The sequence below is a fragment of the Falco peregrinus genome, chromosome 4 (assembly GCF_023634155.1).
Source record: "Falco peregrinus isolate bFalPer1 chromosome 4, bFalPer1.pri, whole genome shotgun sequence".
NCBI lineage: Eukaryota > Metazoa > Chordata > Aves > Falconiformes > Falconidae > Falco > Falco peregrinus.
The window spans coordinates 41,912,719-41,940,468 of NC_073724.1; the positions used below are offsets into that span (position 1 = coordinate 41,912,719).

Sequence of the window (27,750 nt, forward strand, 5' to 3'; positions counted from 1 at the left end):
GTGAAATACGCTTGTGTAACCTTGCAGACTGTTGTGCAAACAGACATTTTCTGCTTTCTTGGAAACACCAGCCAATATGGATCACTGAAATGCCAATCCAGGTCCAACATGCTTGCATGGATCCCACGAGGAACCATGGAGGGGCACCAAATCTTACAACAGTCCCTTGGAGCACGTTCAGGGCAGGCACTATAGGTTTCACCATACAGCATTCCACCACAGTGAGCAAGATCCTACACAGCATGAAGGTGATATAAGGTACTGCAGTAAGTCATATCTTAGCCCCACGACTAAACCACAAATGGGGACTTCCACCTGACACCACGTGTAATAAAAGCACATGCAGCAATTTAATGCTATCACTATGGTCTTCCACACTGTCAATACATACTACCATCTAGAAACCTGTTCTGAAGCAAATCTCATTTTACCTGAGGATTTACGTTTCAATTTTACTAGTGCCACTGCTGTGGATAAGTTGCTTTTCCTTGCCTGAATAAAGTTTTTTGCATTTCTGAGAAGTCTGTGCCTGTCAAGAAAACATGACTGATTTTTTTTTTATTGATCCCATGCAGTTGGAGGGCCTGTCAGTACCCAAGGTGGAGACGCAGTACTCTCTAAGATTCTTGCATGTATGTAACTATGTATGGTGTGCTGCTGCTAATAAATAAGCAAACAGCTTTTAGAGTGTCCATCTCATACCTACTGTTAAGTTACTGCACAGTTACACAATTTTGAAATACACATCTTGCCACATTATCATTTCAATTACTGATTTTAATTGTCAAGGAATGACGGCATAATCTGCTTGTTTCTCCTGAGCAATCTTTCAGCTCCTGGTATCTACTCTAAGGCCCAATTACAAAGGTCAGAAGCTCAAGGTGTATGAACAGGCATATCCTATCATGACCCTACTCACTTCTGACATGTGTCTGGGTCATCATCAGTTTTGGTTATTTATACAATAAAAAAAGAGGGAGAGCGAGAGAGCGCACATGCATGCATACAAGAACAGCTTCCTTTGTACTTTTAAGTGGCCGCCCTGGATACTACCCTCCCATTTCCACCCCCAAATTTACAGATTTACCCCAAATACAATGTCCACAAAAAAGAATGGTTTATTGGACTAGACTAAATGATGTAATGCTTAGACGCTGTATTTGTATTAACAAAGCTGTTGCAGATGTACATGAAATGAGACATGGATTTTTTTTTTCTGCCTGTAATTAAGTCTAAGCACAGGAAATAAATGACAAAAAGGGCATCTGATGCTTTCCAAGTCACATAGCTTTGATGGACTATAAAAGATCTTGCGTACTTCATAATTTAAATATAATTTCAACTTGCCTTGCTGAATTTATTTTGTGCTTTTGAGTTCTGTTGAAGCTATAAAGAATTATAAACTATTAGCACTTGAGAAGTACAAAATTGACCAGATTCATAACAAAAATGCAGAGACAATCATTACAAAATACAGTCCTTTAAAATGTATGCCACATTACGTTACTTTGACTCAGAACGTGACTGGCAGCTATAGGGTTGGAATAACACTATGAAAAAACCTACGAAGCAACACCAAATCAGATTCTCTTCTCCTATCGATACATCTCTCCTTAGAGTACCATTGTGTCTGTTCAGTCGGTTCAGTGGATATCCCAGATGTTACATTTCTTTCTCCCTCCCCTACGCCCCCACCCACCCTTTTTTTTTTTTCTTAAATGTTTATTGGAATTGTCATTATCCAAATATTTTGGCTCATGTATTCAATTTAACCCAACACTACTGATTAAACTGCACTGACAGTGCTTGCATTTTGTTTGTAAAGTCATCCTGAATGAAATTCCAGACACCACTGAAGACAATACACATTACATATGTGTATTTACAAAACATTCCACCAGTTTCATGGCACAGATGATTATGCATGCACAAGAGAATCACCTTGAGGAGGGGAATTAGAGGAAAATTGAGTCTTAACAGAAGTGTAGTATTACGGAAAGCTTTTTAGGGTAAAATACAGCTATTGCCTTCAGGATGGTTGGCACGCACGGAATCTACGTCACCACAGTTCCCTAAGCAACACATCCTGCCAGTTCAGCACATACTGATAGGAGTGATGGAGGATGGAACGGAGTGGAGACCTTGCGGCCAGGCTCTGTCATGCTCCCTGCAGGAATGGGAACTTGATGGCACCACACAGCCGATAAGCTGCATGCCAGTTGTCACGCAAAGGATCCATGAGATGTCCATGGCTGAGCCAATCATTGTGGTGAAATTACTTTCCTCAGATGAAATAATCTCATTGTAATACCAACGCACACCTCCCTCCCAAAGTTACCTGCCTCCAAGGTACTACTACACCTCACTGGGCACACAATACCAGTTAGCAACAACAATGTATATGACTAGAGTTGCTCAAGCTCCACCTAAATGTGATGGAAATGGACTAGTCCTGGACTGAAATAAGTCCAGGGCAGGAGGAATTGTTGTCTGAACTCCTGGATTACCCAACTCTGATACAGTGTTCACAAAGCTAGGTCAATCCAACTCCCTCTAAAGTTGTTAATGAATGAAGGGACTTGTAATCAAGGGAGTCAGCCTTGGGGAGCATGAGAACAGATAGTGAAAAGAACACCATTATCTCAGTTACACAGAAAGAAGCCTTCAAGTGGGGAAAGTTCTGGCTACAAGAGGAAACAGGATGATAAGATGCTGCAATCCACTGGCATCGACAGAAAATTAGTTGAAAATAGGACAAAGATAATAGTGGTAGTGGGAGATCATGACCTTCAACTCAAACAACCCCCCTGAAAAAGGGCAAAACCCCAGTTGAGGAGCATGCGTAGTTAACAGAGAACTTCAGTAGTGCTAAGGATCTGTACTACTTTGCATTAGAAGAGAAACTTGTAACCAATCCTGTGTATGATGAATGAATATGCAATGTACTATGAAGTACAAAAAATGGACAGATGAGGGGAGACGGGATGGGAAGATTCCACCCTAACTTCTGGGATCAGTCAATGGGCTGAACACGTCTTCTTCCCCTATAGGGATGCCTTTTGGGTAAGAACTTTGACTTATGCATGCTAAATAACTAACTCATTCTACCTGTCATTAGTAATTAAGGTTTTGGTTGTATATAGTTTGGTAGTGTATAATTTCAAACTTGTTTTTGCAGACAGTCCCTGTCACCTACAATCACGAATCTTAACTTGTCACGATTTTATAATAAAGAGTGTTAATTCCGTAAACTGTTAGTGTGGGCACTAACCGCTGCTGGCAGCGGGTAACACGTTTAAACAAAGTGGGCAGACCCACTGAGGGGTCCCCCTGATGCTATTGGTGCGTCTCCCTGAACAAGGCAGTTGAATTGCCCTCCGATCCAGTGGGACTGTTCAGTGAAGGGTCCCTATAATGGGACGCTGACAGACTGGTCGGGCACAAGGGTCTCAGCTTTCCTGGGCTGCCAACAGACAGATCAAACACTGGGGTTGAGAAGATTCCCCCGCTCTCCTCCCCCTTTTCACATGACAGCATGAATCCCAACAAGCAACCACATCACTACAATCTTAGATAACAACTTGACTGCCATTTCTGCCTTCTCCATTAGCACTGTGGGCAACAAAATATTTGGACAAGCAACAGGTTCAATGGATCCCCCAACCAATAGAAAAAGATCCAGACAACAACTTAAACACACTTCCATAATAAGTTATATGTATTAAAACCAAACCCAAACCCCAATGTGTCCTGATTCTGGATTTTTCTGTGCACACCAGATCTACCTACTGATTGTTTTAATCTACATCCTTGGAGGAATGTGGCATCTTCACCATAATGCATTAACAACCATGCACATACAAATGCTTTTATGCATATTCCACAAGAGACTTCTCACCCACAGTACAAGATAAACAGTACAACATATCAAACACTTTGTTAAATCCTACTTACCATCACCTTGTCAAAAAAATGCATTATGCTAATATACAATGAGGTTTTTTTAAATATAAAAGAACAATAATTGCTCAAACAGCAAGTATTATTAATTTTATCAGATGTATTCTCCAGAGTTCTTTACTGATCAGTCAAACCAATACAAACTGAAACAAAACCAAATGAAATTCAGTCCTTCACTTTAAATGAGAAAAGACAAGAGCAAAATGACTTTCTGGCAGTACCACAAACTGTGAACTGTCACAAACTTAGTGCAAGAATGGGCACAGATTAGAACTGAGCAACTGAGACCAACCAGCAATCTGCAAGTACACAAGTATTTTGAAGAAATTCTAGATGAACTACAAAGAAGCAGTTTCAATCCAGTTGCTTACAAGGAGTAATCTGGCAGAGGACAGCCAGCATCAAAAACTGGTAAAAAACAGTATTGATGTATGCAAATATATCATATCACAAAATTTAATTTTGTTGGCTGAAGTAGCTAAATGTTTACCAGTTATCACAAGACAAGATAGTGAAGCGGGCCTACCCTCTCTCTTATAGGATTACCGAAGTAACTGGTGGGAAGCTTCATGAACAGCTTTGCTCTGGCACCAGGTTGTACTTTGAAGCTGAGCTCTAACATTGAGATCTGCTGCAAAGCCTTTGCCTCATTTGTAAAAGCAAAACTTCCAAAGAAAGATTTCAAATCTTCCAACAGTATAAAACAAGTTTTTATTTTCACTTGCTCTCCCCTTCCTCACAGTTCCCCCTCAGAATACTTTTAATGGTCTCTCACAGAAATACACTTCGTTCTTTAGAAAAACCAAAACATGCAGAGTAGCCATAAAATATCCAAAAAACTTAACGCAAGGAAATGCTGCAGAAAGAATTATTCTGGTTCTACATCAAAGCCAAAATCAAGCTGCCTGGGCTGTAAAGTTTTACCCTGTACTGAGAGGCACCAAAGCTTTTAGAGAGATGTGTGTCCTAACCAAAGATGCACTACACCGATCTAGCTCACTTAAGTACAATCAGAGGTTCATTCACTGAATGAATCTGAGTTCTGGTAATATGTGGTGACACCAACTGCTAAAGTAGAAAACGAAAGTCTTCTCAGAGCTTCAGGAAAGACAGCAGTGGGGGTGGGGGGAAGACCTGGAAATATCAAAGATTTCTCTTGCAAGAGCATTACTTCAGGTACAGTAAAGAGAAGCCCACTTACAATATGACAAGTGTGAACCAGCTTTGGCACTTGCGTTACTGAAAATAACGTGGTGACTATTCCCAACTCAGCAGGCAACCAGCTGTGAAGGTTTATGTGCAACAGTGACCACTTGAGCAGCTAGGCGTCTCTTACCCCAGGGAAAGCTTGCTTCCTATCTGTAAAGCTACCCAAGCCCAGCTGTTACTAAACAGAGACACGAGGTAACCATTACTTCCAGAAGAAGAATTAACAGAATGCCAAGGTCACACATGAAAACCGATGGGGTAAACTTAAAAAATTTATGAGCAATGAGTAGGTTTAAAGTCTACATTGTTTTTTTCCATTTTAAGCCCCGCAATTAAAACCAGTTTAATATCATGAAGTCCAAGTTTTCTTTAACCTCAAAAAAAAAAAAAAAATCACCGGAACAATCAAACGCTGAACATTCCTTAATTAAATGAACAAGTCTCTTGGGAATAACATGGGCAGAGACCATACTTTTTATAGACCAAACCTGAGCAGAGATTGAATTTTGTTTCTTTTCTGTAAATAGACAAAACAAGTATTTCAAGATACAGATGAAGTGGTGTCAAAATAGTGATGACCTAGGTCAGTCAGAATTTTGTATATACAATTTGTATTAACTTAAAAAAATAAAGAAGTTCCAAAATACCTCCAGAGAACATTCTAGGTTAGCAAAATGTCCTGTACAAAAGTAGGCCACATCTGTTGGTTTAAAAGAAGTTCATAGCAGTTGGTCTCTTCTTAGCTGATAGAGTATAAGGTTTCTTCGTTTGAGGCTCTCCTGCTGGGGTGCCACTGGGTGACTTCAGCACCCCATGACGGGGTTTCTGTTCAGGATTGAAAGCCACACGGGAGGGTCCTTCTGGGCTCACTAATATACTTTTGTCATTCTTTTTAAACTCTGTTGAAAAACAAGCAAACAAGTTAAAAGCAACACAACTCCTGGAACAACTGGGCCTGACAATCGGTTGCTGAACTGCCCAACCCTGGAAGTCTGCCTCAGATCCTCAAGTCCTTCACTAAGGATCAGAAACCTAAGACTATGGAAAAAAAGGAGATGGTGGTGAAGCACATCTCTTAGCAGAGTCTTTGAGACCGGGGTCTGCTCAGTCCACAGAGAGGCTGTGAACCATTCTCCATGGTTTCACAGACCACCAGAGACTCTGGGCCTACTCCTCTGAAATAAGTGGTCCAGCTGTCCCGAAGAACACCACACTTCAGTTTAAAAGATGACAGTGGGTAAGAAGTGTCTCTGCTCTGACTGTTAAACAGCACTGCTCTAGAGTCTCTTGGTTATCCCTTCTGCCAACAGGTAGACTTTTTCTTTTCTCTTTGTGCAGTTGTGTTACATTAACATAAAGACATGTGTCTAAACACACTGTTCTGAATTTGAATTTAGCCTATAGCACAACTCAGAGAGTTAAAAAAAATTAGCCAAATGAATACATGGAATAAACTTCCATGCTATGGAGGAAGAAGTTTATTTAACAGGGAAAACCACTGCTGCTTATACAGGGTATCCAAAAGGGAAGTAACATTTATCTACTCATTACCATTAATAAACCACAGGTAGCCAAGATAAAACTGAAACTTTGCTATTATACACCCTGAGCTCATCAGCATATCAGCACCTTTGTCCTGGGAAACAGAAGTGAGCAATGAAGACTGTGAAGTGCACTTTTCCCTAAGAGGTGTCCTGCAGAACAGGCAGCTCAGGAAGGTGAGTCTTGCTCTGCTGCACTGTTTTCTACCCATAAGGCTCCTTCTGCAAGTCAGTGAAACAGCACCCTGGAATCAGTGCAAGTCTAGCTGTCGGGCCAAATGTCCTGAACCTTACCACCTCCTCTGGACAGGAACTTGAGGATGGTTTATAAAGTATATGCAAACACTGAGATAAAAAAAAGGATCACAATCATCCTGTTCTAGAGAGGCAAAGTGTATAGGTGTGGATGAGTGCATACAGCTTCCCCCTTCCTTGACTACAAGAGAAATTGTGGAGACACACAGATGTATTAGACTCACCAGCAGTCATGTTTTTATTCAAGCCAAACGTGACTTTTTTGGAGCTTGATGACTGTAGCTGGTTCAGCTATAAAACAAAATAAAGACATGAAGTAAAATAAGATTTCTGAGGCAATGCTATGCGATCTTTTACCTTACCTGCATCCCATCAAAACCAATGCAAAGCACCTTCCTTCATTTGATTTAGAACACTCCCAGTCCTCTAGCACTGACCCCTGCTAAGACAGCAGTTTTTCTAGCCAAAAGCAAATGTATTTCATTTGTAGAGAAATCACATGCTCTCCTTAATGTCATTACATAATTCAACAACACACAAGAAGATATTTGTATATTAAATACACTGGCCCCACTGCAGTCAGGCCTCAAAGTGCAAAGACGGCTTGTTATATGTGTATTGTGAAAAAGAGGGCAGTCTTTAGAAGCCCTGTACTGTTGCCACCCTCCACAAATGGGAAGAAATGGACGCTCCAGGTCCTTAGCAAGACTGAAAGTCAGCTTATGCTTTTGCTTTCTTGCAAAATAAGCAGGTTCAGAATGGTGTCCTTTCAACAAGAGGGCATTTTTGAAAGCGGGGTGGGGACGAGGGAAGAAGAGATTTTAAGATGCATACAACTCATTTTCTGAAACTCTGGAGCCATGTGTGACTGCCTACAAGGAAACGCAACAGCATTTCCAGTTTTATCTGTCCACATGAGAAGACTAACGCAGGGTGGAAAAGACAGCATGAGTGGGTCATGCTCTTTGCTGGGGCAGGCAGCTTGGGAAGAGACCTGTGCCCAGACTCAGGGAGAAGGTGAGACCCCATTACCTGATTGGATGCCCTGGTGGAGGAGATGGCGCTTCTGGCTTTCCTGAAGAATACCGGCTTTGGTAGAGTTAGTTTTTCAAATTTTACAAAATCATTTCCTGGTTTTGCTTTCTTTTTCTTTAATGATGATAGAGCAGCACTGCTTTCCTATAAAGGAAGGAAAGAAAAAATTGCTCTCAGTGCAGAAGTACTATACTTAACTATACCTAGTAGAGTGATCAGTGCTCAGAGCTTATCATAGGTGGCTTCTGTAAATATCGTCACAGCTGAGAGAGTGCTAGTTGATACTCATAAAATCTAAGTGTCACGGTTACCTCTCAGGAGTTAATTTTGCAGTTAGTATGACTGAAAACAGCAGTTGAAGGCAAGCTCTGTGCAGAAATAGGAAGGTCATTGCAAAGCAAAGAAGGAACACTTGCCTGTCTCGTCAGACTGCAAACAAATGTGTCTTCTTCATGTGCATAAGGCTGCCTTACAACCGACCCAGCTCTCCTGCACACAATTGATGATTTTTTTATTCCTTGCCCTTAAGCAAACACTCTTCTGTGGTACCTCTGGACACATTAAGATACGCAACTAATGAACAAACCCAGCTTTATGCTAGATGGAGGAAAAAAAAGTGGAGTATGAAACCTGTCTATACTCTCAGAAAGCCAGCTATTGCACATTGCCACTAGTTTGCTACCTCAAATTCACACTGAGGATTGCCATTTAAAGCAATCCTTTCCTCCAGCATAAGGCAATTCTTAGGACCTGTGCTGGCAGTGCCACTAATGAAATGCAAAACACCAGAGCTTTCCAACCTGTTGTCTAGGGGCCCCAGATATCTGTGGGCTACTGTCAGGGGAAGATCAGCTATGCTTCACGTCAACATACAGATGTGAAATTTGGCGAGCAGTCTGCAGCCGTGCTGTGGAAAATATCCAGGGGATATGGCTTCTTTCAATTTGAAAATCACTTCTGCTTTAAATAAAGCGAAAAAGCGTAAGTCGTTTCTTTCTGAATTCTGGAGACAACTGAGAAATAATGCTGAACTTGTTTGGGTTTTCCCCTTCTCCCCCTTGACATTTGAAGCCAATTCTTTGGAGGTGTGTGTTGCCTTTAAAATCAAGAATCCAAGCACGCCCCTCACGATTTCTGGGCACAGGACCAGTATTACATAACTAAACCCAGGAAATAAAACATATTATTTCTCAAGCAATGAAAACAAAATCAGCAAAGCCTAATTTCCTCCACATTAGTACATTTTAGCTTTACCTTGCCCTCTTTTTTTCTTATACCAACATTATCATTCTCCTCCTGACTCAACTCCCAAATTTCTCTCCTTGCCTCTGTCCCCCTGCTGCCACTCAACACACACATACACACACAGCTACCTGGATCAGGCAAGGACCAGCAAATGCTGTAGTTTCTTCAGAATTATATATGGCAAGAGTGGCCCACTAGCCCATGCACTGACTGGCCAGCCAGCCAACAGGCAAGTGCTGAGGCCATGTTGCTGTCTTTCCTTCAGTGGCTACACTAATTTGTGCCAAAAACTAATTTCCATGAAACCTGCAGGAACTTCATCTCAAACCTATCACAGATCTTTGAACCTTATAATATTTTCTTAGAAGCCAAGCTTTTATAGAGAAAGAAAGATGAGGTATGCAACATGTCGGATTTAGGTAAGAGGAGAAAAAGCCAACAGTTCCCACTTTGGAAGCCCTGCAGTGAGAAAAATGCAGCTTGCATACTGGGGAGAGAGAAATGTTTTGGTTCTTCCCTCTCAGTACTTTATCATCAAAAATTTTAAAATATCAAAGTTATTTTAATACTATTTAATCAATGTTTCAAAATGCATTTTTTTCTCCATTGAAGGACTGAGTAGTTATATCAAGTTTATATACTAGGCTGCACTACTTAAGTTTAAAACTGTATGATAAGTCAAACAGAGGCGAGTTGATAGGTAACATGCACTTTTTAGTCAGAGGAACACGGAGTTGTTTTGTATTCTGAATATCATTTATGCTTTCTGAATTTTCTTTCCACCAAAGTGAGACTGTCAGCAAGACTTCCAAGAATATAATTGAACCCCTTAATGCGTTAGGATGAATACACACACAAGAAATGAGCAGTTAAAAGCATTTCAGTGGCAGGAGAGGGAAGAACCCTTGCACTCTCTTCTCTTAGCCACGCCACCAAAAATACACAGTGCAAAATGCTTCTCAACTCCCAAACTGCTGAGCAAAATCAACCCTATTCTATTTGTTGCCAAGAAGAAAATGGATATGGGAGGTAAAGGGTAGAAAAGTTAGCTTGTTCCCAAACTGCAAGACACACATTTTTGAAGACAACTACAACTAGACTTTCCTAGTAAAAACCCTACGGTATTGACTTTGTATGAAACTGGACCATTCATAAATGTGATTATACAGCCATTGATGACATTGAAGGTCACAGTGTCATATTTTCTGTTCGCTTTTTCCCCATACAGCACTAACAATTTGTTTAAGATGGAGAAATGAGCTAGCAAAAGAAGCCACTATTGGAATTGCTGAGGGCACAAGCAGCTTATACTGATCTAAATGTGTGCTGCTGCTGCTGAAAAAGGGAAGTTCCATCTTCCCAGTCTCATCCTTTTGCCAAAATATGCCATCTGTGAACATGCTGTAAGCTCAGCCAGAGACCCAATGCAAAATAATAATTAACCCAGTGACACCCCCCCCCCCCAAAAAAAAAAAGACAACCCCGTACCCCAACAATCCAAGTTTCAGCTAGATGAGTTCTTTTAGCTAAGTAGCTGGCACAGGCTTTAGTGTTGTTGCGCACGAGGGCGTAAGACCATGGCGGTGGATGTGGATTTCTGGGGAACTGAGTTTTTTTGGTGACAATGCATGACATTAGCACACAGCCTGCTCATCAAGCCCCAGACTCAAAGCTAAAGCCAGATTTGAAAAGGAGCCTGGCAGCTCATCGAGAAGGCAGAGAAAAGAATGAGATATACATACCTCCTTCCTGCTTTTCTTGCATGCGGTGTCCAGAACTCCATTGACTTCAACAGAGTTTAGCACCTCTTTTACTTTTCTCTTCTTTTTCAAGTTCGCTGCTTTCTGGCTGGAGGCTTTTATCTCTTCCAAACCAACCAGCTTTGTCTTTGTCTTCAATTTGACCTTTCTGGAGGGCACAGATTCAGAGTCTGCATCTGCTGGCAGGGTCCCCAGCAAGCCCTCCTTGTTGGATTTCACGTCAGTTTGCTGCAAAAGGGTATTCCCATTCACCAAGACAGCCCCTACCTTCTGTTTCTTCTTCACAACCTTAAGAGTTAACGGTGTGACAGATGGGCTGACATCCTGTGCCTCGCTGGCATTAGCTGGTCCATTCTGACATGCTGGTTTTACAAGAACATTTTGCACTTTTGGATTCACTTTCTTCACTTGACTCTTTTTACTCTGTTCTGCATCATTCAGACTGCTCTGTGCAGAGATACTGTGATTTTCTCTGGCGTCAGCTGCTACATTTGTGGTCTCATTTGCCTCATTTACTAGCGATTTCTTTTTCTTCCCTTCCTTGTTGTTTTCTGGCACCTTTTCCTGGCCAAAAACATTAGATCCAGATGTTTCAGTTATTCCCTCCTCACGATTTCCATTAGCTGCTCCAGAATCAGCACTTGGGCTGTCCCTCTTCTTCCTTTTTCTCCTCTTCTGGGAACCTGATGCCTCTTTCACACTTGACATCTCTTGTTCATCCTCTAAATCCATTCCAAAAAGAATACCATATAATACAGACGTGAAACACAAAGGTACTTACAACTGAATTCTGATGGGTTTTTTTTGGTGGTTTTTTTTTCTTTCTTTCTTTTTCTTGTCTTTTAAAATAGGCATACCATTTTCCTGCCACCAGTCAGCACAACAACTTTACTATTATAGCTGGTCAGGACGCTGCAGTCCTCTGACACCTGGCCTAACTAATATTTTGCTGATCTTGCCTTGTCACAGCTAATATCTAAGCCATTCGCTGTGGTAACCCTATTTAGTATAACAATATTCCTATAAAAAATTATTACCCACCCATTAAGCCAAGCAGAAGGGCAACTCAGGGGTTCAGTAGTTCAGTGACATATTTTGGGGTATGACTGGGCTTTTGCCAATAAGCCATGATGCTACAGATACTTGCACCTGGTTCTCAGTAACTCTCTTCACCTTCCAGAAATACCCCCAAACTCCTATATTCTAACAGTCATCCTATTTTAAGAAGGCTGACATGTTTCTGTTTTCCTACAGTAAATGGAACTGCTCAATGGAGCAATGTATACAACTGCTTCCAGTTCTGCTTTTGACTGAAATTTTTGAGGTGATGCTTGCCTCACAATTGGTGACAAAATTCCCACCACTTTCAAAGAGACCTTAATCTCACATTTAACCTTCATCACAACATGATACAAATCAGCATATCCTGAACAACAGGTTTGCCTTCTTCAGAACTGCTTATCTGATACTTTGACAAAATACTCAAGCAACTGCAGACTGTCTCTCTTCCAGAAGTTGATCTTGCTTTACCTTCCACTTTTTCCAAATTGTTTTTCTCCCATGGCTTGACAGCTTTTTTCTTTCGCCTTCCCCTGCTGAATTCATCATCATCTTCATCTGTAGAAACATCTTCAGGAAAATCTTGGGGGAAGATTCCTGTTGAGGAGGAAGTATAAGGGATCTGAAAACTCCCAGCTCTATTTCTATGTACAGTTATGCTGTTCATATACAACATAACTCCCACAGAAAGAAAATCAACCCCTTGCTCCCCACTCAACCTGAAGGAAAATCATAGGAATGATTCCTACTTGTTTAAGTAAAAATAATCTCCTTTCATTTAAGGACAAAGTACAGGGTTGCTCAAATTGTGAAGGGGATTTGGCCATCTCACCAAAAACACGTAATGTATCTTAATGAGATTTAAAAAAATCAACCCAAAACAGTATTCTTGAATAACATATTAACAAAAAAAAAAAATAAAAGCAATATACATTGTACAGGGACAATATATATCCTTCAATGGAAAGAAACTACTGCCTCTGTATGCTGCTCAGTCCTTACCTTCTGCTAAGTCCTGGAACCTGGAGGTGGGGCAGGAGAGAAGGAAAAACAAAACAGTATTACTGGTTTAGTACCAATAATTACACTAGCAGCACAGCGTCACTTGTCACTGTACTTACGGATTTGTCAAAACAGGAACAACATACTTTGCATAGGAAGTTACAAAGAAATTCCAGAAGAAATTTGCCTCAGAAATCCAAAACCTCAAAACCAAATCACTGAAAGTATTGAGAAAACACCAATGTAATGCTTCTCCCACATCTGTAACCTGCGTATCGCACAATCTAATGTCACATCCTGCAGTACAAACCCACCGAGTGCGGACACACCTCAGCTAGCTGCAGTTTTCTGTACCTATGATGAACAGTAACACAGGCTTCAGGCACCTTATGTGTGTTATCTGGGGCTGTGAGACAAGCCTGCTCTCGTGACATTGTCACCAGGACAAGCGAGGGTAGAGAAAAAGCAAAGCATAAGATGTTTAGGACAAAGTGGCACATGCAAGGTGTATTTCAACAGAACTCACTTTTTGACCAGCTTGTACAGACGCTTTCGGTTAAGGGAAGGTGTATTTTTCTTGCTCGCCAATTCAAAGAGTTTGTCAGCAACAGCCTTATAATCAAACTGTTGGAGGAAAGCATTATACAGCTTTTCTTAGTTAGCTTATTAATGCAGGAGAACCCAATGTGACTCGTGTTACCAATACTTCAAGTAGCATACACATCCTTTAAACAGCCACCTCCTTTGAACACAAAGTGTTTTCTCTCTGTTGAAATTTACACCCCCTTCACATGTATACTGACTTACAGCCAGTTGCTTCATTAACAGAACAGTTGAACTCAGTATCACTTTCTCAAACATTCCTAACCTTAATACTTACTCAAGAGAGAAGCCAACCAACTTCAAAACTCCTACAAATATTTAAGTAAATATCAGATTTAAAGCATGTCGTATCCTAATCCTTGCTAAAAATCCACAGATGCATGAAGTGTATCTACCATGCATGTGCATGCATGATGGGTGAAACTGTCAAAAACACTTCACTGCACTGGAAGTGGGTCTACAAAAAACCCAGATTGCAATGTTACCCTCTCTCCCACGTATCCCATCGGCCACTACTTTTGGTCTTACTGTCAATGAAACCTAAGCTGATTGCTTCACCACCCACAGTGATGTGTGGCTTTTACCATACACTTTTGAACTCTTGAAACAGGAAGGGAGGAGCACAGAAAGAAGGTATGGGAGAGAGGAATGAAGAATTCAGAATTGAAACATGAATTTATTTTCTCGTAAACTGTTCACAGAGTACACGTTACATCAGGGGTCCTCAAACTACAGCCCGCGGGCCGGATACAAGCCCCCAGGGTCCTCAATATGGCCCCTGGTATTTACAGAACCCCCCAGCGCCGGGGGTTAGGGGGGGAAACCAAGCAGCCGCAGGTGACCTCCTGCCACTTCATCCGCACGCCGGCCCCCTGTTTAAAAAGTTTGAGGACCCCTGCATTACTAAATACCACCTTACATTAAAGCAGAAGGAGATTAAAATTTTGTAACATGCTTATCTGATTAATACCCTTTACTTCTGTACTTCCTGAAAGGGATGGGAAAAAAGAAAACAAAGGGTGAGTATCAATAATAAAGCAAACAAGCCACAAACCTGAAGAACAGGCCCGATACCATCATCAGTATTTTCAGAAACGTCCTCTGTTTTTTCAGAGCTCTGCACTGATTTTCTCGACAAACACCTTTCTGCTATTGTAAAAAAAATACTGAATATTAATGTTTAGTTTGTTTGACATAGCTTGAGATGGTTGCTTCATTAACAGAACAGTTGAACCCTGTAGCACTTTCTCAAACTGTGACAGCACATGGTACTCTGATCACTCTGACAGAAGATCAGATGTATTTTTCTTCATGCAATCTTGTGAGCCTGGACTGATTGAACTACTTTACATCACCATTATGCAATACACAACTGTGGCATTATCTGAGTGCCTTTTAAAAAAATTGCCTCTATACCAGAGTACACCTGGATTGAAAATCTTCCTGCTCAGATTTATTTTACTTTTTTTTTAATTTAAAATGCCCACAGAATGCCAAAACCTCATCTTGTTCAAAAATGTTATGGACAACCAAGCCAAAAGCCAGACTGGGTTATCATCTAGCACTGTTGCAGAAAACTGTATTGCCTGATTTTACAGAGACCAGTGATTTTTGTGACATGCTCTTATGGAGTCACTTTGTTTAAGCACATCTGAAGGGAAGACAGGAAAGCACAATTATCCTTACAACTCCTTGAACATGTGTTTGACTGGTTCAGAGCAGAAATGTATTTTTAAGAAACAGATTTTTTAAATCCCACGAAGTGTTACCAAAGCAGTTTAGAACTTTCTCCTCACCTTTGGTTTTAAGCACCTCTTCATTTTCCTGTTTGTCTTCTTCAGACACATCCTCATCTTTGTTGCTACCCAATTCTCTCATTAGATCCTCAATGGCGTAGGGGGACTGATCCACAATGATCTCAAAGATACCAGTGGCTATGGCGTGCAGCACACATCGACTGTGTTACAAGACAGCAGGGATGAGAGTCAAAAGGCAGAAGCATACACACCTTCCCCTCTCACATTAAAAAAAAAAAGAAAATTTGAGGGGCACAGGGAACATGGGTAAGAAAGTGGACAAGCATCTAGCTCTCCAGATGAGGAAAGTGAACCTGTTACTTCCTAAACAGAAGCCCTTTAATCAAGTGTCCTACCAGTGTTTTCCTCTTAAATTTCACTGTGTTTATATGCTGCTCTATATTACGCTGCAGCAACAAAGGATCTAATTAGCTTAGCTGTTCTATACACGTTTAAAAAAAATTAATAACCAGACAAAACCAACAGAGCCTGATATAGTTCTCACAAATCCATAAACACTATCTACAGCTCTGATGAATACAAGTTTTCTTCAAATGACTGTGCACATCATTAGTAAAATATCCTTTCTCTACATTCTGAAGTTATACTACGACTCTTCTTCAAGCCATTTATTACCATGTGGAGTGGTATATGCAGAATTTCTTAATTCTTAAAAAAATATTTATCCTTTCATTAAACTTACTCCTTTGATTTGGCAGCAATTTTGCAGAAAGGTTCAATGAACTTGAGATTCTGGTCTGCTGTGAGCTGTATGATTAGAAAGAAAAAAAATGAGTACAGTAAATATTGTATGTGTACACTCAAATTCCTTGAATATTTGGTGTAGGGGGATCTTCTTCAAGAAATTAAGTCAGAGTTTTTCAGCATACTATCTAATTCCAACTGACAGGAGTATCCAGTGACTTTTTGTTATGACTACTACCGCTAACTTCCAGGTATTTCCTGGAAGCATTATAAAAATGTTGACTGCTTTGCAGACTTTCATCTACCGAGTACAGAAAGATAAAAAAGCTTCTAATTTTAGATATGGAAACATGAGGCAGAGAAAACAAGTAACTTTCGCAAAGATGGTCTGTAGCAGACGTGAGTAAGACCTGGGTTTAACTGGACTGCTTGGACCAAAACACTGTCAGCTACTTTAGTAGTACTAAAGATAAAAATCCTTCCCTAAATTATATTTATGAGCATCAGCTGTGATTACACATAGTCTAGAGAACTAATTCCCCATGCTTCCTGTGAATGGCTTAGTCACAGTTTTCTGCCTGTGGAGCTGCAGAAATTATTTGGGCTCCAAGTGCAGTCACTTGTGCAGGCACCTTCTCTCTCACACTTCACAATCCAGAACCACAAAAACCGCAGGCAGGATTGCTTTCAATACTGACTGCAAAGAATACAAATGGAAAATTGCTGACAGCTTTGTCCATTGCAAGATGTATCCAGATGTCAGAAACAAGAGGAGGTGAATGAGCAGAAGTCTGGAAGGAGGTGTGGGGCAGCGGGCACCTCACCCTAGTAGAGTAACAGAAGAAATACTCTGAAGTATTTCTGAAGAAGTTCAGTGGTGACAGCTGCAGGAACATGCATTCAGTTGCTGGAAAACTCTGCATCACTGTAACCAATACAGCGACCACTGTAACAATCAACCAAAACTAAGGACAACTGAAATAGCAACATACAGCTGAGAAAGACAGATTCACCAGCAAAATAAACAACTGGATGTAGAAGGTAAATTTGCTCAATGGACAGCCAACAAGGTTTGAAGCCAGCAATTAGCAAATATTAGATAACTTTGAAAGCTCACTTTCTTCCTCTATTTAGGTGTCATACTATCAGCCAAGAGCAGGTTTTACATCAGTTTTTGCAAAAGCAAAGACTGGCAAACATGTTCACACAAGGGAAAATATGTTAATTCCCTTCTGTTGAAACAAACAAATGAGAATAGTCTTAACTTTTCTATTTCTATTTCCAACCTCAGTTTGGAGCAGTATAGCAGTACTCAGGAACTTGAGAGAAACTACTATATTCTCACTGTCTATAACAAGACATGAGTAAAAGTACCAGCACAAATTGTAATAAGTCACTTTCTTCATGGTTATTCAACGTTCCTACATTACACTTAAAACTGTTAAAATATAAATAATCTAAAAATTCTGTTTCTTCTAAAATGCTGCATGCTACAGTTAACATTAATCAGGAGGAAAATGACAAAGTATTTTCTAACCTCCTCTGCACCAACTTTAGCCAATTCATCCAGATAGATATCAATGAAATGTAACTTTATCCCAGTGGGAGCATTGCTGCTTGCGTCCATAACTTCCTTCATTAGTAGCTGCAGGAATAGTTCAATTAGACTGGCGGGGGAAAAAAAGAAAAGAGAGAAATAAAAGAGAACAATATATTCACATCCAATTGCTCATGTTCTATTTGCTTTGAAATCAAACTCTAGCCATTCACAGTTTTATCTGTTCTTTAAGATGGCTATCCAACACTCACAAGAAATAAATCCAGTGATCAATTTTCACATTTTAAAGCAAACTTTTTAAAAATATCCATCCATAATCAGAAGTCCTTACAGTCTAGATGATTTTGTGGCATCATACAATCCACTCAATGCAGTTTGCTGCAGTGAAAATCACTGTTTTAAAATTCACACCTTAATTTGGACTCAAGTTTATTATGCTATATGATTAATGGATAGGAGGAGGGATTCTGGCATTTGAGCAGGGCATTCTGAAGACACAGCTGTCGCATTCATCTATCCTTGATGGACAACACCTCATACCCTTCCATTTTATGAGACAAATTGCATTTTGGTGCATAGCCAAGGTTTAAATTTAATACCGATCCTTCTCAAACTCATTTCAACTGTGCAGATTTTGCCTTCATTAAACTATGTTATCCACTGTCCCTTAAAGCAAAACGGTAACATTGAAGAACAGATCAATGCCTAAGGTAGGCATAAAAAAATTACCATCCCAATAGCTCAAGCCAAAAGTGACTGAGCTGTGTACATGTAGGACTGTGGCTCTGTTCAATTACTGACTTCTGGAGTACTAACAAATACTGCTGGAGTGACATGGCTCAAAGAGACATGCTGTCATTGCTGCATCTGAGCGGCACTTGGGACTTTTTTTCCTTTTTTTTTCTGCCTATCCTCATCATCTTTCAGGAAAGTGAAGCTATGTATAGTCCATGTGTTCTCCCCTGACGTTCTGTGGGGCCTCCTGCAATTTTGCTTATAACAAACATTTCCAGTTCCAAAGAGAATTTAAAGCATTCCAAACCCACAAAGATTATTTCAGTTTCACTTTAATACTCTTCTCTTCTAAAAGCATTTTAAAAGAAAAGATAAACGGAAAACATGCTAGGCAGCTTCTAGGCTACACCTAGGAGGGAATTGCAGCTCTTGAGCACCCTTGCTCTGCAAAGAAAGGAATCATGATTGTCTCCCCCCATGCTGCTTCCTCTGGTGGTGAAAAGCCTCCAGGCCATCCTTCCAGTGAAGCTGGAAAAAAGGAGACCAAAGCCATAACAAACCGCATCAGGCATCAGTTTGGGTGACCATGTCTCTGCCATGGGAATGTGTGTGGGGAAGAAGGGGTTCAGATTTATCAAACCTCCTCACACACTTTCTGTTCTGGTCAATAAACATTTTCATCTCTTCAACCTGTGGGCATTCACCCAATGCAAAATTAAGGTAGAAGAAATGGGGTGTACTTTAGCTTTGCATTCCTTCCTATTTCCACAAAAATATGCCTATATGCATTCCACATTTCAGAAGGCAAGAGGGAGAAAGGATAACCTAACTAGGTTATCAAGTACTTTTAATTAAAAGACTTAAAAGTTCTTCATCAGTTTAAACACAAAGCAAGCTTAGAAGCGCCACAAGAGCTCTAGACAGAGCAAGATGACTGCATTTACTTCCCATTTAATAGAATATAGAAGAAATACAAACAAAACCACTGATGTGTACAACAAACAGAAAGCTAGTTTACAATTAAGGAGTTCCATCTTATCAAAAGACTGTGATTAAATACAGTAAAATAAAATAAAAATAAAAATCAAAAGTCACAGCCAATCAGAAAAACAACATAACCCCCAAAAATTTAATTTTCTGGGATGCAGGCTCTCTGTCTAATCCCTTCACACTCCATTGATAGCTCTCCTGACTAAATCAGTCAGATCTAGCAAACTCCGTGAAAAATCTGGATCCCTCAGATTTCATGACTGCTTGGAATACCACATGAAAAACTCCTATGTTCAGGTTTTGCATAAGCATACATGAATTACTTTCTCAAATCTTTTTCTGTGAAACACAATAAATGGCTTAAGTGAGTTACTGATTGCAGTGTGCTTTTAACTTAATGAAGCATAAGACAACTTTTTTCTAAGCTACACATCATAAGTGATCTTCAGAACAAGTAAGACTGAGTGTTAAGACTTCATGACAGCACCACCTATGGAGAGAAGGATCTACAAACTGAAAACATATTAGATAAAAGTAAATTGGGCAACTTCTTCATGATGCAACTACATTCAGAAATCTGTTTACCTTTCATCCCATTCGTTTCTTTTCAGCGCTTCAAAGGATTGCCTCAAAATCCTACGCATTAGCTGCGAAATACAAAATTTGTTATACATGTTCTTCATGAAACAGATAAAGGAGTTACTATGACTGAAATATGAATAGACTTCTTAATAAACTTCTTTGTAGCACAATAAAGTGGAAAGCTTCCTCATATGAATGTTTTGACAGACCTATCATTTCAAGCAACAGAAGGATGCTGTGAAGCTCAAAAGACAATGAACTATTTTCATATCTTAAGTCCAGAAAATTCCACAACCATCTCTACTATACAGCTTTCTCTTGCTCTATCACCCTGAGCTCTTCATGAAGTGCTGCCAAATCTAAAAAAACCCCACAGCTCAAATGGAGACAACAATACAGGGCAGATGATAACAGTAACAACTTATTTACTTAAAACTTGCACTAAGAGACAGACACATGTAAAACAGCTACATTAAACTGGCTCAAAACACTCCATTTACTGAAATAACTGTTTCTGCTAGGATTTAGAAACAAAACCCAGCAGTGTATGTGCCTGCAATTAACTTATTTCAAAGAAGACTAATGTGAATTTCCTCTTTACAAAGGCAGGTCTTTTCAGATTCTTTTCTCATTGATTTTACTATTTGTTTTAATATAGTGTTTTCTACAGAAAGAATTCTGATAGCTGAATGTACTTTAGCAATGGAAAGTTGGGGTTCTAGTGACAACTACTTTATACAGAATCACAGAAGTCTTTAAACAGTCTGGTCTAAGTAACTGATATTGATGCAGTGTCTTCTGAGACAGTATTTGTATTCCATACAGAAACCAATGAGAAACATTACTAAGTTCTAAAGGAAGGCAAACAAGAAAGCACTTGCAGCATGACATAAACCGTAACGGCTTTTAGATTTGCAGTGGTGAGTGAAAGCCTTTAAAACAAGTGTCTCTTGCGATGCATCAAGATGACAGTCACTTCTCTTCTCTTACAACATACATAAATGCATGTGCAGACAAAGCTGCTTCCCAGCAAGAAAAGATCTGCAGAGGAGTTTGTATTACCATATAGTACTTATCAAGACGCAGACTGTCTATCCCAATCCACTCACGGTTCATAGTTTGCCAAAATGTCTGAATGAACAGGTGTCCTGTAAGAGAGTAAGAAAAAATATCTGCATGTCTGGCACAACAGTTTATTTTGCTAACCTAAAAGAATCTCAAGAAATCACTTCAACGTGAGAAAGGGATGCATTTCCCTAGAGATCAGCCTAGCAACAGGGATAGAGCTATGGGAAGACATGCTTGAGACGGGTACAAGGACAAGTCAAACTTCAGGACAACACAAGAAAAGGCACACTGTTAAAGGTAAGTGTAATTACAGGGACGGCTTTGTATCTATTTTGTGTTACATATGCACAAGTTTAGAGAAAAATACCCATTCTGCACTCATTTCTATCCATGCAAGTTTTGGCATTGACTGAGCACTCTTATTTCATGTGCATTTTGAATACTAGGTGCTTAACAGCTCACGAAAGAGGGTTGATTTTGAGTGGGAAATACACAGAACAAGTCAGTCTATGCAGAATAGCAAAGTAAGGGGACAAGTTTGCTTTGCTACCCCATCCTGCAAAGTCTCACCTTTATCATGCTGGATATACAACTCTTCCCTTGCAACAACCAGAACAAACTGCACCTCATGCTTCCCTTAATGCAATCACACACACCAGCTAGACACAAAGCAAAGAACGAAAGCAGCACCCGTATCTGGCTGTCTCTGTACAATAGTGGTCTCAAAATCACCAAAGATGAAAGTATCTTACAAAACATTAGACAATGAAATAGTACTTACGAGCCTCTGTATTTTGAATCACATGGATAAGCTGTGACATATTGTCTGCAAGTTCCTCCTAAAAGTTAATAGTATAGCACATTTCAGAGCTTGGTCTCCTCACTGAACATTCCATCAGAAAACAGCAAGAAGTATGAATATCATTAAACATCTTTCAAAATGAAAAATACTCTTTTAACAGCTGCTTTAGTACTGCAGTTATCCTTCCACATGGATTAGGTCAGTTGTAAGAGAAGATTCAACGGTATCAACCTCTGTTTGTTTCACCAGATCCCTGCACAAATCATCTTTCTGACAGCAGACAAAATTAAAGTAGGAGGAAAAATATACCATGTATTTGAATTAACAAATGATGTAAAAATTTAGGGGTACTGTTTTCATATACCTTAATTGTAGGTGGAGCTCTCTGTACTCTGTGTGAGATAAACCTTGTTCATGCAAACAGACAAGTCATTTGAAAACTGATTAAGTGAGGTTACTAAGATCTGGTAATCCAAAACTGGTGTCTTTTGAGAGTAGGGAGACAAACTGGTAGTAGTTGACAAAAGTCAGTAGTAGAGACAAATCTGGTAGTAGAGGAAGTGCTACCAAACTAACAAAAGAAAAGGATGTGTGAAACTTTCAAACTAGGCTAACTAAAGACTGCAAGTACGTTGTAGTTGCAGTTAAGGGGAACTTGCTGTTACTGCTTTAGTTCTACCAGATTAATGAACTTCATAATGGTATATATTTCAGTTCTGGTTTTGGAAGGTAAATGGCTACACCTGCTGTTCAGAGGGTGACTCCAAACGTGCCATTTAGGCTTCTGTTCATGTGGTGAGTATCACTGAGTTACAGTCACCCCACCTGCACTTGCTGTATATGGGCAGCAGCAGAAGAAAAAAAAAGGTGAGCAACTCATCAGGTAATTTTCACTATTCTAAATTAGTACGTCCCTATAGTGTATTTTAGAAGAGAACCTCTCAAGCAAATATAAACCCAGTTACAATACCTGTAGCAAAGGTTTATCCTGCATCCACATACAATAGAACAAGCCCTTCCATATTTTTAGCAGTTCTTCCTGGCTGAAGCCACCTAGAACAGAGAAGTCTGAATGAAAATGAAAAAGACCCGTATTTCCACCAAAATATTTTCACGCAGTTCCCTCTGTTCCCTGCTTTCTTCTTTGTTTTTGTTATATTCCCTTGGGTAAAGATTGGTTCCTACTGTAAGCACACTAACTGGAAGGCAACTTGGTGTAGTTCAGTGATTCCATCACTGTAAGCTTCTACCTTGTAGCAAAGTAACAAAGATTTCAAAGAAATCACAGGTGGGATAAGATGAATACTAAGATAATTCTGATAAAACCCTCGGGCATATTTTTAGCACCAAGTTTGAAAGACATTTTTAATGAGGGCATCATATCTAATTTTGCAAGAGAGATGATGTGCAAATCCTCAGAGATAACTGAAATGGCTTTTGGGTTTGTTTAATTTTTTTTTGTCTTTTTTTTTTTTAAATAAAAGTCTCACTTTATCAATAGTTTTGTTCCTTATTAGAGACTTGTTTTGACAGAATAAACTTCTAGCAGTCAACACACTTATTTCTATATTTAAATATATAATCAAAGAGCCTGAGAAACTATAATGAAAATACTTTTATTCCAGTTAGCCTTAAGATACTGTATTGCCTGAATTTTAACAGCAAAGAATATTTTTGCTATTGACCATAAAAATTCACATTATAATCAAAATCATATACTACAGAAGGAAAGTACTACATGGAAAATAAAATTTTACTGTCAATAATAGTTGCTCAAGAACATTTTAAAAACTGGATTATTCATGACATCAAATACATTTCTGGGAAGTAAAAATGTAACAGTATACTGTTACAAGGTAGCTACAATAACCTACTACAGCTATTTTCAAACTATGGCCTATTAAGTACTCTCAAGTAATTTCAAGAAAAACCACGTCAAAAAGGTAATCAACTTCAGTAAGCTCAAATTTCGTCCAAAAAGATCACTGTCACTTTTGAAAAATGTTCAGGGGTCTGCCAATCAAAAAAGCCTGACAGCCAGTACTAGATGTAAATTGATTATCTCCTCCTTGGACTAAGTAATTTGAAAGCAGTTATCACTACTGCATCATTCTCCACTCAGACGAAAAATTGTAAACATGTTAGTTAAATCACCTACAGCCATGCTTGGTTAAAAAGAAAGGGAGTATTGCTGAGTGAAGGAAATACGCAAAATGCTATGTAGGAAGAAATGTATCTAGTAATATTAAGCATTAGTTATAAATTTAACTTAGATTTGGTAATAATGTTAAGATTAAATATGAAACAAATCACTGATTTAATAATCATTGAAATATTAAAATTAATAACATTTCTGAACAGAATTATATGCTATTATATATAGATTATATGTAGCAGTAAGGAGCAGGATTAACCTCACACACAGCATTAACTCTACAGAGGCATCAGACTTGAAGCTTATGTCCAGGGGATGTCAGCTGCAACCTATAAAGATGGCTCAGGAGTTCTTCCCTGTCTAGGGAATACAGACTTCCATGGGGTTGCTTTTCATACACGGAGGGCTTTTTAAAGTGTCCTAGGCAGTCCTGACCCTGATCAAAAGGTTTTAGAGTAAATTTCTTATCCTAGTCACTCAAAAAGTTGTTTCAAGATTGTGTTTTCCATTTTTCAACTTCATGTGCCCTGCTGTCACCATCCACAGCTGGCAAATAATAATCATTCAAGCAAGGTTAATTTAAAACCTGAATCTATTGCATTAGCAACTACAGTGTGCAAAACTGAAGGCCGCCTTTACCTTCAAGCTACCTTGACAAATATTTTGGGTTTAGGGTCTGAATTGTAACTCTCTCCCTATGCACAGCAGGGTTGCTTGGATTAATACTGTTAGAACCACTCACTGAAGGCACACTACTTTAATGCAAGCCTTTTAAGCTTTTTTTATTTGGGAGTTAGCTGTTTCGACATTGCTATCATTAAAAATGTTGGTATTTTTCCTATTCTAAATAATTTCCAAGGACCAGATTCCACATTTCCGTGGAAATTACATAAATCCCTTACAGATCCAGGCCCAAGTTAAGTGCAGCTCTGTCAGATAAGAAACCACACAGCAATCTTTTATCTTCTACTAAAAGTTACTTTTATTTAATATTCTTTCACCAATTAATTTCCCAATGTCTCTATAAAGATATCCTATTATCAGCCCAATACAGCATGCTCTTCTCTTTCAAGGTAGCTAACAAAAAACCTGCACACAAAAAACAAAACAAAAAAACCAACCAAAAGACCACTTCCAAGGAATAATGTGCTCATTCAAGCTCATCTGCACGCGTGACAACTTCAGTAGTTCTATGCCTTATGTAGCGTTTAACTTCTTGTTGAAAATTAAGAGCTCTAGCTCTTTGAAGAAGTTTCCCCAGCACGATCCATAATTCAGCCTTAGCACAGATCATACTGAGCAGTTCCGTCTACCTATGAAAGATGTGACTGAGGTGAACGTCAGGTAAACTCCACCACACCTTTCCAAAGTTAGCATGTTCTCAGCTGCTCAAATTAGGGTATCTAGCTGGGTTGTCTAATGTGTAAACCTCATCTCCCTCAGAATGCTGGATGGATATAAGACTGCTAATTAATAAATAACTCCTGAATAAAATGCTTTCTCTCCAAGTCAAAAAAATTTAACCTCTGTTTTAATATTACCACCTTGAATAGTACATAGCAGTAAGTAAATCTAAAAGTGGTCTGGAAATTAAGTCACCCTTGTTTCTGACTCATTTGCATTTCATGGTGGGCTGACTGACACGCAGAAGGTTCACATCCCAAGTGACAATTGCCCAGGGCAGGGGGGGTGGGATTCCTAATATCTTATCTTATGGCATTAGCTTAACCTCCAACCTTCTCTCTCAGTTAGGGCACTCCTCTCTATCTGGATACTTCCATAAACTTAAAGGAATATGCACTTTGCAGCAAGCTGCACAAAGCACTACTGAACACAAGAGAAACCATGTGCAGCTTAGGAAGCCTCCAGAGTTCAAAATAGTTGGAGGTTCAGATGGTACTTGGGAGGAATACAGTGTACACTTGCTTGCTCTTACTAATCCCCAGGCAACCCTTACACCTACGGTAACTGTCAGAAATGGGACGGTGGGCTATTTGGCTCTCTAGCCTGACCGTGTAAGGCTGCTCTTACATGCTCTTCCCCCGTCAAATGCATTAATGGGTCAAATACTATGCAGAAAGGAAAGAGAGTAAAATGAAGAAACAACATCTATTCCCCAGAGTCTTTTCAAGGAATTATCTCTGGGTCAACCAGTATTCCAGTTTCAGTTTAGCTCCTGGGGTGCCAGGTCTAGGCTGGCTTCCTCAAAGCCGAATGAGTGTGTATGCATAAACCTCCGTACCAGTTTCCCAAATGCTATGGGAAGGTTTACTAGGTTAGACACAGTGTTCGGCAAATGCTCATGACCAGTCTCCTTCCCTTGATTCTAAGGTGGCAGTACACAGCTCCCAAGTAGGACAACAAATGTTGTTGGAAAAATGCTTTTGATACTATGAATGTGGAGGTAACAGGTAACCCAGATAATCTGAATGAGTAACAGAATCGACTGCAATTATACAAGTGCTGAAGCACTCCTGAGCTTTCCTCCGATGCTCCTGAGTATCAGTCATGGAAACAGGCAGCCACCACTTCACTAGGCAGCACAGCAGAAAATAAAACTATATGCTCCGTATACTGGGCTGAGCTCAGTCGGGATCTGTCGGGATTTCTGTCCTCTTCCTAGGAATAAGAGCCTGCGAGCTACACTGCTTCCATCCCGGCCACGCTACTGCTGCCAGCCAGGCCCCTGCACCCCCCGGACCAGGCAGATCCTCCCCGAGCCCTCCAGCCCCCGGCGGCGGTGCGGTGCCCCGGCCTGCCCGCGGGGAAACCCATGGGCAAGGATCGGACCCGAACGGGCCTCTGCTCCCTCACGGCGTGCTCGGCCCTCGCGGTATCACCGAGGCAAATACTTCCTCTGATGAAATATGTGCGTAAAAGTAAAAAACTAAAAACAATCCAAAAAAAGCAAAACAAAAAGAAAGAATAAGAAAAAAATACCCAAAAGGAAATAAAATAAATAAATAAAAAAAAAACCCCAGAAGACCCACAGGTGGCGGCCCCGGCCGGGGAAGGGGGCGGCCCCGGCTCCCCGCCACACGTGCTTCCCACCGCCGCCAGCTGCCGGCCCCCCGCTCCACCCGCGCCGCACCGCTGGGCCCCGGTCGGCCCCCCGCCCCCACCGGCCCCCCGCCCCCGTCCCGGGCCACGCCGCCCCGCGCCCTACCGGCCGTGCGCTGGGTGCGGACGCTGATGTACCCCCGCAGCTTCTTCAGGGCGCGGTCCCGGATGCGCTTCTCGTTGGCGGCCAGCCGCTGCGCGAACTGGATCTCAGGCGGCTGCACGGCGGCAGGAGCCATGGCCTGTCCCTGTCCCCGTCCCGTCCGGGCCCGTCCCGGCCGCGCCGCGCTGCGGAGAGCTGGGCGCCGCCTGATGGCGTCACCGGCACCCCTGTCGCCCGCCTTTGCCGTCATCACGGGGCGGGCGCCGTGGCCGCGGGTAGCTGGGGCAGCTGCCGGGGCATCCCAAACCCGTCTGCTACGGCTTGAAAACTTGGCTGTACAAACGGGACGGGAGCAGCCGAGGGAAGCATCTGCCGGGGCCCCGCGGCCCCCTCACCTGCCTACGGCCCCGCACCACCCACCGGCGCCGTTAGCCCCTGCCCCAGCGGCGCCACAGCCGGGCCGGTCTCCAGCTCCCGCAGCCCTGCCCTGCCTTGCCCGGCCGTGGGCGCCGCCGAGCCGGGCTCAT

General features: G+C 40.8%; 1 protein-coding gene across 1 annotated transcript; it reads right to left on the reverse strand.

Annotated features, from left to right (window-relative positions):
• Positions 1–1,100: 1,100 nt before the first annotated feature.
• RRP1B (ribosomal RNA processing 1B) lies at positions 1,101–27,473 on the reverse strand. Its single transcript, XM_055801462.1, has 16 exons — positions 27,227–27,473; positions 22,876–22,958; positions 21,885–21,942; positions 21,098–21,183; positions 20,039–20,100; positions 17,708–17,837; positions 16,169–16,233; positions 15,466–15,626; positions 14,724–14,818; positions 13,593–13,690; positions 13,067–13,086; positions 12,536–12,661; positions 10,988–11,727; positions 7,998–8,144; positions 7,190–7,256; positions 1,101–6,068 (listed from the first exon to the last, which is right to left on the reverse strand). Exons 1-16 carry the CDS (start codon positions 27,471–27,473, stop codon positions 5,878–5,880), a joined length of 2,376 nt encoding a protein of 791 aa, XP_055657437.1. The 3' UTR covers positions 1,101–5,877.
• Between the last annotated feature and the right edge of the window lie 277 nt (positions 27,474–27,750).

Bases quoted from the DNA above. Each gene is read 5' to 3' on its own strand.
- RRP1B (XM_055801462.1), bottom strand. From the start codon at position 27,473: ATGACGGCAAAGGCGGGCGACAGGGGTGCCGGTGACGCCATCAGGCGG. The intron at 21,184-21,884 runs GTAAGTACTATT...ACTCTCTTACAG, and splicing joins GATTCAAAATACAGAGGCTC to GACACCTGTTCATTCAGACA. The intron at 15,627-16,168 runs GTAAGTTTAATG...CTTGTAACACAG, and splicing joins ATTGCTGCCAAATCAAAGGA to TCGATGTGTGCTGCACGCCA.